This window comes from Portunus trituberculatus, chromosome 40 (assembly GCF_017591435.1).
Source record: "Portunus trituberculatus isolate SZX2019 chromosome 40, ASM1759143v1, whole genome shotgun sequence".
NCBI lineage: Eukaryota > Metazoa > Arthropoda > Malacostraca > Decapoda > Portunidae > Portunus > Portunus trituberculatus.
In genome coordinates, this window is record NC_059294.1 from 6,062,501 (window position 1) to 6,073,055 (window position 10,555).

The 10,555-nt window shown below is 39.3% G+C and overlaps 1 protein-coding gene across 4 annotated transcripts in view; it reads right to left on the reverse strand.

The window, feature by feature from the left end:
* Nucleotides 1-7,687, reverse strand: part of LOC123516204 (esterase FE4-like) — a 7,893-nt gene extending 206 nt beyond the window's left edge. The window contains exons 1-12 of one of the 4 annotated variants that reach the window (XM_045275400.1): nt 7,531-7,687; nt 6,942-7,134; nt 6,677-6,829; nt 6,069-6,213; nt 5,479-5,664; nt 5,140-5,333; nt 4,891-5,041; nt 4,512-4,690; nt 4,023-4,179; nt 3,194-3,353; nt 2,880-2,994; nt 1,533-2,376 (exon numbers count right to left, since the gene is read on the reverse strand). In XM_045275400.1, coding sequence (XP_045131335.1) covers nt 2,257-2,376; nt 2,880-2,994; nt 3,194-3,353; nt 4,023-4,179; nt 4,512-4,690; nt 4,891-5,041; nt 5,140-5,333; nt 5,479-5,664; nt 6,069-6,213; nt 6,677-6,829; nt 6,942-7,130 — 1,749 coding nt within the window. In that variant the 5' untranslated portion in view covers nt 7,131-7,134; nt 7,531-7,687 and the 3' untranslated portion in view covers nt 1,533-2,256. Of the gene's footprint in view, nt 1-1,532; nt 2,377-2,879; nt 2,995-3,172; nt 3,354-4,022; nt 4,180-4,511; nt 4,691-4,890; nt 5,042-5,139; nt 5,334-5,478; nt 5,665-6,068; nt 6,214-6,676; nt 6,830-6,941; nt 7,135-7,530 lie in introns of those variants that run through there. The other 3 variants (XM_045275401.1, XM_045275402.1, XM_045275403.1) reach the window with 3 other exon arrangements.
* Nucleotides 7,688-10,555: the final 2,868 nt, after the last annotated feature.

The following is a 10,555-nucleotide window of genomic DNA, read 5'->3' on the forward strand; positions in this document are numbered from 1 at the left end:
GCAATTAATTGTTTTATGAACACTTAAAAAAACATCCCAAGAGAAAATGACGCTCATGTGAGACTTTACCTGTGTAAACACACCGACGAAACTTCTTCCATATTTAAACACATTAACAAACAAAAAAAATTACTAAATGTACTTTGGGAATGAAAATTTCGTATAGATAGATAAAGTGTGTGTGTGTGTGTGTGTGTGTGTGTGTGTGTGTGTGTGTGTGTGTGTGTGTGTGTGTGTGTGTGTGTGTGTGTGTGTGTGTGTGTGTGTGTGTGTGTGTGTGTGTGTGTGTGTGTGTGTGTGTGTGTGTGTGTGTGTGTGTGTTTGAGGACAAAATAGCAAGTGCCTCTCATCAATTATTGGGTAGTCCAGGTAATGAGTATATGGCAAAGGCAGATCGATGGAACAGGCAATAAAATAGTGGAAGTAAATGAGCCCTCTTAAGGCCACGCCTGGGCTGCCTCGGAGTAATGGCATAATGGCTTCGTCAACAAACCGCTCACTGCACAAAGAAGAACCTTTATTGAAGCAACAAGAAGGGAATGTCGGCTAATCTCTTAATTTAAACACAATGTTACGCACACCATACTCTGCCAAAGTTTTTTACATTAAGATGATGAATGGAAAAAAAAAAAACGAACGACCAAGTGAATGAGTGAAAGAATGTTTAGATGTACTTAAATATACGAATAGATCCAGGACTAGAATCAATTCACCACAAGCTGGTTGTCAAAACATATTCAAAGTTAAAAAAAAAGTTTAGTCTAAAAGAGAGAGAGAGAGAGAGAGAGAGAGAGAGAGAGAGAGAGAGAGAGAGAGAGAGAGAGAGAGAGAGAGAGAGAGAGAGAGAGAGAGAGAGAGAGAGAGAGAGAGAGAGAGAGAGAGAGAGAGAGAGAGACTTAGCGGTCTCCTTTTTCTATAGAAATAATCTTTCGCTAATTGCATGTTGGAAAACTTGTACCGTAATACCATTAGCAGCAGAGGGTGTCTCGGGACAAGCCCCGGAGCTTCCATCATAATACAGTAGTCGCCGGAGAATTAGGTAGTTGATGTAAAACGCTATTGTTCTGGAATCTAAAGTCTATACCATTTACTGGAGTTATGCATCCCTGTAGGCGGTCTTTTACCTACTTACATACTTACGTTTTCCTTGAGATGGAGACCGAAATATTTTGCGTGGGATTAGGGCGCATATTCTGAAACGCTTTGATTGCTCACCATCTCTGTTTTCCAAAGGCTCCAGTTGGAGATACCCAATTTTTTTAGGGTAATTTTATGGTTCTAGTGATAGATTGGCAAGATTTCTAGTTTTTTAAAAGATGAAACCGTCTTGAAAACCCGGCTAGTTGTCTCTCTGGCCTTGGACAATTGTCGTAGTGAGCGGGGAAGGCGTTTCTGAATACGGGCGCTACGGCAGGCCTACTTAATATCGATACATTCTAAATTTATTTTTCATTACATCGTGACATGGATAAAGAATACTAAAACTCTACTTTTTCTTTAGGGAATAAAGTATATTTACTAATTGAAGTCAATAAGTAAATTTTCGCTTTCTTTTTTATTCTTTTTTCTGATGAGGAGTGAACAGAATCTGGAAATGTTGTTCGGTTCTTGGAAGGAATTAACACATGGCACTAGCAATATTCAACTGTCAATGGTAAGGGTTTGCTTGTCTTGTTTTCCGTGGCCATAATTCATGTTTTGGTCTCTATAGATGATTTGTTGTCTCTCCTTCAAAGAACATAATCTCACAGGTATCTCACGTGAAACATTCCCCTTCGATTCCAGCATTAAAGTACAACATAGAGGCATCTTCTCTATGTTTTGCTACAATTACATTAATAACATTGTACTAATATGACAGGGATACATACTAAAGCAAACTGATATTCAATACCTATCAATGATATCAAAGAAAACAGGCACTATACATATTTTGACGTGTTAACATTAGTGACGCTTGAAAAAATGTATAGCAGGTCAGAACGCTATCGCCAATTTGGAAATGCGTGACAGAATGGTCAAGGCAGTCATTAAGAGGCATGACAAAATACAGTTTCTCTCTAAAGATATGTTAAACCAGTTAACAAAGCAATTTAAAATATATGTTTCATTTATTAATATTTACAATTTATCCGAGATAGCAAACACAAATCATAGGGAACCGCGGTAATCGTAAACGATGTTATATTGCAATGAAAAGCCAGGTGGATAAAGATGAAATTCTTATTACAAGCTTATTTCTAGAAGAATTGTGGATTAGAGCTCAGTCTTTAGGGAGCGCGTGACATCCTCAGGTGCATTGGGTTCGCCTTTCACCAGGTGAGGGTGAAGGATCATATTTTCCTTAAGGGGAAGGGAGTTGTACAACCTGCGAATCTGCGGAAACGATGAACGCTGATAAGCCACATTCTATACACGCAGGCCATTATAATTGCAACACCAATAAACAGGCAAAAAATTAATACAATAAACCACAATCTATACAAGCAGGCTATTCTAATTACATTGTCAATAAACAGACTAAAAATGAACTAAATCACATTTTATACATGCAGGTTATTCTAACTGGAAAGTCAATAAACAGACAAAAATTAATACAATCTGCAAAACAAAATTTTCTAAGAATAATATTATCTTGACAGTGGAAGATATGCATTTGCAAAAACAAAGTAGTGAGTATCAGTCATTCAATGCCAACATGAGTAACTGTTATTCCGTTATCTAAATACAGAGAGAGAGAGAGAGAGAGAGAGAGAGAGAGAGAGAGAGAGAGAGAGAGAGAGAGAGAGAGAGAGAGAGAGAGAGAGAGAGAGAGAGAGAGAGAGAGAGAGAGAGAGAGAGAGAGAGAGAGAGAGAGAGAGTACAATAGCTGTCCTCACCTCTTTGCGATTGTCAGGCTGCATGGAGGGTGAAGGAGTGAGGGAGAGGTAGTGCAGGTTGTTTGCTGTGCTGGGTTCCCACGTGAAGCCCAGGGAGCCGTCAGGTGTTGGGTTCCTGGTACGACATAACAAAAGATGAGTCATAGTTGTTGGTACTGATACAATTTGTGTTAGTGAGATGATGGAAATAAATAAAAGTGATGCCTGACAATTATTTTCCGTAAACAATAAACATTAAATCAATCATCCTTTCTTACAAAGTCATTTTTCTTCATGAATAATAAGAAACCCACAGGCACCGTGATCGCCTTTACCCGGTGGCAGCAAAGTTCGTCCAGAGAGTCGTGATGATGTCTCTGAGCGCCAGGTCGTCGGGTCGCTGCAGGTCCTTAGGGCGGTCTTCGGGTGCGGTTGGTGGCGTGAGGAGATTGCCGCCGCGGAACAGGTAGTACAGGTCGTCAACGTGACTCACCCCTGTCAGGGCAGACACAGAAGGTGTTGAGCTGCCACCAGTGAATTACACTAACCCGAACATAACTTTGACCTAAGACTTTAGCACTGGAGATGATGATGAAAAGATGATGGCGATAGCATTACTGCAGCCTCATTATTATAATTTTTATCGTTATTATTGTTTTTATTATTATTATTATTAACATCATTAGTATCTCTATTATAACTATTACCTTTATTATCATTGTTAATAGCTCTACAACAACAACAACAACAACAACAACGACAACAAATATATCAACAACTACAAGTACTATTACTTTTACTAATACACTATACTACTACTACCACTACTACTACTACTACTACTACTACTACTACTACTACTACTACTGCTACTACTACTACTACCACTACTACTACTACTACTACAACAACTACTACTACTACTACTATTGCTGCTGTTACTGCTATGGAAATATAAAGTAGTTGCCAGAATAACATCAAAACATCAACACTAGCAATAATACCACCACCAACACTATCATGAAAGAGAGAAAAAAAAAAATTGATGGTAACGGTAGTGTTTCTTTTCAGAGGCCTGCAAAGTAGCCGCGATGAGAAAGCATTCCTATCTGATGCTGTGTGTTCGCTGACCAACCAGCCATCATTTCCTCTAGAGATACTTGCATTTCTTGTCACAGGAAGGGCACAGCAGCTGACTGAAGGAAAGCTGTCCATAGTGCTGCAGCTCGTACCGGAAGGTGTGGCCGGCGGGGTGCAGTTGCTGGGCTTGGCAGGCAGTGGTGAGGTCATGACACAAGGCAAAATGATTGTCAGAAAGCATCTGTACAGAATTACGCATATTAGTATCTCTTTTTTATTTTTTTCAGTGGCAAAAAATAAATGGATAAAAAAAAAAAAAAATAGAGACCATTTCTGTAAAATACCTGAGTAAAAGTACTTAGAAAAGTTATACCAGTGATACTACTTACAATATCACCGTCACTGATATTATTATCATTTTTATGATTATCATCATCATTGTTATCAGTCATTATTATTACTATTTTTACTACTCTTATTATTATCATTATTATAATTATTAATATGATTATTATCATAAATATTCACACTTCTTTTCTATTTCCAGCATAATCAAACTTTATGTGCATCCACCCTCATGAAGTCTTCAGCGTGCGCCTCGGTGACGCGGGTGGTGCCCAAGTAGTGGTGGTACAGCTGGCGCGCCACGCCCACTGGGTCCTCGCTCCTGCCCACAAGCTGAAGGGACGCAGGGCCGGCCACGCTGAAGTTATGATGCAGTTCTTCCAAGAATTGTTTCTTCGCCCATGCAGCTGCACAAGTGGGGAGAGGGGAGGGATGAAAATTAAAGCTAATTATTTCCTCACGCTGCGAAGAGGGAGGACTAAAAATTAAAGATAATTATTTACTCCAGCTAGGGAGAGAAAGGGGTGGAAATTAAAGCTAATAATTTCCCCAAACAAAGAAGTTAGTCAAAATTGATCCCTAACCACATACGGAATGTGATAATTACGTAAAGCAAAAAGAGATCCCTCGTCTCTAGTAATGCCCGATATGATGTCCACCTTGGCGTGGCAGCCGTCAAGCATCAGCTTGGCTGGGTGGTCAGGCAGGAAGTGGCCATCCACCCAAGGAGTGAAGATAAGTGGTAATGTGTACCATTTCTACAGAAGGAGAGAGAAAAAAAAGAAAGCGATAAAAAACATTAATATATGAGAGTTAAATGACACAGTCTTGACACCTCACAAAAAGTGCCACTCACTTTGAAATCATTGTAGAGGGGAAAGAGGGCCTTTACATCCAGTTCCTGCAGGCAGAGCAGGAGAGCGTCGCTACCATGATGTGTGGGGCAGCCAAGAGTAGTGCCCACCTGAATCGCTGCTTTGCGAGGATTACTGTTGATGGCCCAGGGACACAGCGCCGTGCCGGACTGTAGAATACTACGGGAAAAAAGACCTATACAAGCATTATAGAGTGTCTGAATAAGTTATTCTTCCAATAAGTACATTCACAAATGATACACAGCACGGAGAGATAAAAAAACGTAATTCGAGAAATTCTGTAACATTTTTATGAATACAAAATATAGAACAATTCATACCTTTCGCTATTCTGGTCAGCATCTGGAAATGAGCGGAGGCACCACCGGCACTCTCCCCAAAAATTGTGACCCGCGTATTGTCCCCGCCAAAGTGTTGGATGTTCCTCTTGACCCACTCCAGCGCCATGGTCTGGTCCTTGAGGCCGAGGTTCCCAGGCATTACCGAGTCCTCGGTAGAAAGGAAACCTATTAAAAAAATACAGAGACGGAAGAGGTAAAAGAAATTCTTTTAGAAAATATATATATATATATATATATATATATATATATATATATATATATATATATATATATATATATATATATATATATATACACACACACACACACACACACACACACACACACACACACACACACACACACACACACACACACACACACACACACACACACACACACGCACTTGCTATTTTAGTATCATGAGAGAGAGAGAGAGAGAGAGAGAGAGAGAGAGAGAGAGAGAGAGAGAGAGAGAGAGAGAGAGAGAGAGAGAGAGAGAGAGAGAGAGAGAGAGAGAGAGAGAGAGAGAGAGAGAGAGCATTGCCTGCTGCATGAGGGAAGTGAAGAAGCAGCCACTCATCACCTACCCAGGACACCCAGGCGGTACTGCACCACCACCAACACAATGTCGTGGTCGAGAAGAACGTGAGGAAGGTATTCATTGCCACTACCACGGACAAATCCCCCGCCATGAAGCCAAACCATTACCGGCAATTTCGCGATTTCTTCCACCTGTGATGACACATTGATTTATAATGTAACACCTGTTGTCGGCTTCAAACATTATAAACAAATATTATCATGTTTGTTTGGTGTATAATGACTTGGGTTTGTATATGCTCCATTTTTCTGCATATCAGAGAAGGTGGTCAAAGAAAAAAAAAAAAAGAAGTCAGGAAAGAAGGTACACACTCACAATGCAGTAAAAAAAAAAAAAAAAAAAAAAAAAAAACCAGAAAACTAAGATTAACTTCTGAAGTGTAATGATATCTATTTCTTTAACGGTAAAAGAAAAAAATAGGAATAGAATAACATTCAACAAAAAAAAAAATTTAAAGATAGTTTTATTCCTACATTAGCAACAGAGAGAGAGAGAGAGAGAGAGAGAGAGAGAGAGAGAGAGAGAGAGAGAGAGAGAGAGAGAGAGAGAGAGAGAGAGAGAGACCTGAATTTGACCTTGGGCTATCTGGCTCACCTTGGGAGTAAACACGTTGAGGTAGAGGCAGTCCTCTTGTCCTATCACTTCATTCTTTCCAAGCGTCTGTGCAAAATTTGAAAACTGTATGCATGGTGATGCAGGGGCTGAGGCTTCACCCAGGCCCACCCAGTTTTGAAAGGGCTCGGGATCCTGAAAGAAGGGACACATTGCTATCTAATACTTTACCACTCTCCTCATATTACTTTAATGAAACCAAGTGTCTGTATTTTCATGAACAAATTTTCACCGTCCGGCATCCTACCTTGAATCGCAGCTTGCCCAAGGGTGGCTGAGCATAAGGAATGCCGTAAAATGAGAAAAAGTCTCTGCCCTTGAACGACTCCTCCACAATGCCCGAGAGGCGCCCGCCTTTGGTCTCAATGAAAGGTACATCTGCAGCAATCGCCACACCCATCACCGCCATCGTCACTATAGCCCTGCAACGCCTCATCCTGCTGGTGAAAGACGCAAATAAGATTAAAATATCTAAAGCAAAAATGCAAACGTATTGGCTTACACACACACACACACACACACACACACACACACACACACACACACCGTGTAGTGTAGTGGTTAGCACGCTCGACTCACAGCCGAGAGGCCCAGGTTCGAGTCCCGGGAAGCGGCGAGAGAAACGGGCAAGTCTCTTAAAGTGTAGCCCCTGTTCACCGAGCAGTAAATAGGAACGGGATGTAACTCGAGGTGTTGTGACCTCGCTTTCCCGGTGTGTGGAGTGTGTGTTGTGGTCTCAGTCCTACCCGAAGATCGGTCTATGAGCTATGAGCTCGCTCCGTTATGAGGAAGGCTGACTGGGTGACCAGTCGGCGACCGTGGTGAATTACACTCACCTCAATCACAAGGCAGGACACGAGTGGATGCGCACGGCACAGGGAAACATACAGAACTGAGGCAATAGTGCGTGAGTGTGGATAAGATGAGCGTTGGGTGCAAAGAAAAAAATGACGGGAATGTGAGGCCGCTATGGGAGGGTTGGAGGAATAAATTAACGAGTTTATTGTGGAGCTGGTTCTACACACATGACCAGGACCTTGGCGGGACAGGAGCGAACTGTATCCCCATTAAATGAAACCTCGGCTGCGGCATTCATGGATGAATACCAGTGATTCTTATACGTTCCTTGGTGAGTAACTCAGCAGGCGGTGGCACTCAGGGTATTGCTCACTGATGTCAGAAGGTGCAGTCGGCTTAAGGTTCGACAAAACATGTTTTCTATACAGGGTGTCCAGGGAGTTAAGGTACATACTTTGGGATTCGTTAGTTCAAGTAATTCTATGTCGAGAAATACTGTATGCACACATGCTGTGTTTTGCTTTATTTTGTGAGATATTAACGTAGATGTTTTGTGTAGTGAGTTGTGCTCCCGCTTTGTGGCCTCCGCTAACCCACCTTCCCACCTCCCACCGCGCAACTTATTATTCAATTATTAATTGTTTATTGAGTATAAGTATGATGATACATAAATACATTAATTACATTAAATACATATACTCAAAGCGGGTACCAGCCCGCCGGCGACGTGGCGAAAAGAGCTGCTCGCCATGCTTTGTGCTGCTGCAGCTGTGGCGGGCAGTTTCTCTCTCTCTCTCTCTCTCTCTCTCTCTCTCTCTCTCTCTCTCTCTCTCTCTCTCTCTCTCTCTCTCTCTCTCTCTCTCTCTCTCTCTCTCTCTCTCTTCTCTCTGACTCGACTTCATTTAAGAGGGAGGTCTCAAGTCATTTATCCCTTTATTTGGCTAATTCTCACCGACCTGCATTGTGGCTGGCAACTAAGTGGGCCATCTTTTTCTTTTTATATTGCCCTTGGCTAGTTTTCCCCTCTTCTATAAAAAAAAAAGAGAGTAATGGAGAGAAAGCGAGAGACAGACAAGCTAGACAGAATTGTCAGACCAGAGAGGGTCATGATTGACAAGCCGCCAGTCACAGTACCAGTAAATAGAGCCACACACTTATAATGCAGTCAGAGAAAATCTTGGTGTTGTGTAATAACAAAAGGGGATTGTGTATGCGTGGGATGTGTTTCCTTATAAAATATTAGTTGCAGGGATGTGTTTTATCATTGAATGTTAATTGCCTAATGTGATTTTAAGTATTCTCAGATATTTGATAGAATTTGAATGAAGACAAATTAATATAATTTTAGTTTTTTCGTTGTTATCAGAAGATCGTATGAATGTAAATATATGTAAGTAATATAAATTAATTAAGACTCATAAAAAAGAGAAATAAATGCGTTCCTTTGAATCCGCAAAGGTCATTCATGGAGATCAGGGACGCAACAAGATCGTGCAGCATGTAAGAGCGAAAGATTGGACTTTGATTTACCTAAAAGTTGTTCTAGTAATATTACTTTTCATGATTGCCATGCGCTTTTGTCAGAACATTGTCTGTCACAGACTTATGTGCCGCAACGGATGTATAAGCATCGACAGTGTGGATACACAAGGCTGATAAGTCACAATAAGTTTGCTCATATATTCTCTATCAGACAAAAGGATGAACAATTCAGATTAAGAGAGGTGGACAGAATAAAGATGAGTAAGTCTTGTGCAGCGAGGCCTAGGGAGAAGGGTAGACAGGGAGTTAGCAAGATCAGAGGATAAGAAAAATGCAACTTTGCGGCAATGAGGAAGAGGCTGATACGCAGTTAGAGCAGAGGTGATGGGGCGCAAACTTTCAATTTCGTTGACAGGCAAAGGGCAGAGAGAGGCTATGTTAGGTAAGGCCCATGCAGAGTGAAGGTGAGGGAGAGAAGGCTGGGTGAGAGAGGTAGAAAGAGGTATGAAGAAAAGGAAGAAGGGAGGAATGATAGACAGAGGGGTGAGAGAGTGTTCAGCATGGCTTTACAAAGGGAAAGTCATGCCTTACAAACTTATTAAGTTTTCGTAGTAGAGTTTATTGGGCGAGTAACTGAAACCTGGCAGGACTTACCTGAAACTTAATATTCAAAGAAACTCAACATGGCTGAGATGTAATGCATCAGCGACGAAAGAACTGTTAAATCTTTACACTGTCGTGCATGTCATACTGACAGTCTGAAAGTGGAATTGTCTCATCAGCAAACTCTTATCAAAGCCTTGTCCCCTTTTGTGGTCAGCCTTCAAGCAAGGAACTGTAAGAATAACTTCATGACGCAAAACATTCTTTTTATCTAAGACGTCATCTACAATCAGTGCCAGTAAGGCTTCATTTTATTTATATATATATATATATATATATATATATATATATATATATATATATATATATATATATATATATATATATATATATATATATATATATATATATATATATATATATATATATATATATATATATATATATATATATATATATATATATATATATATATATATATATATATATATATATATATATATATATATATATATATATATATATATATATATATATATATATATATATATATATATATATATATATATATATATATATATATATATATATATATATATATATATATATATATATATATATATATATATATATATATATATATATATATATATATATATATATATATATATATATATATATATATATATATATATATATATATATATATATATATATATATATATATATATATATATATATATATATATATATATATATATATATATATATATATATATATATATATATATATATATATATATATATATATATATATATATATATATATATATATATATATATAGAGAGAGAGAGAGAGAGAGAGAGAGAGAGAGAGAGAGAGAGAGAGAGAGAGAGAGAGAGAGAGATGCACACACACACACACACACACACACACGGCCCGGTAGCTCAGTGGTTAGAGCGCTGGCTTCACAAGTC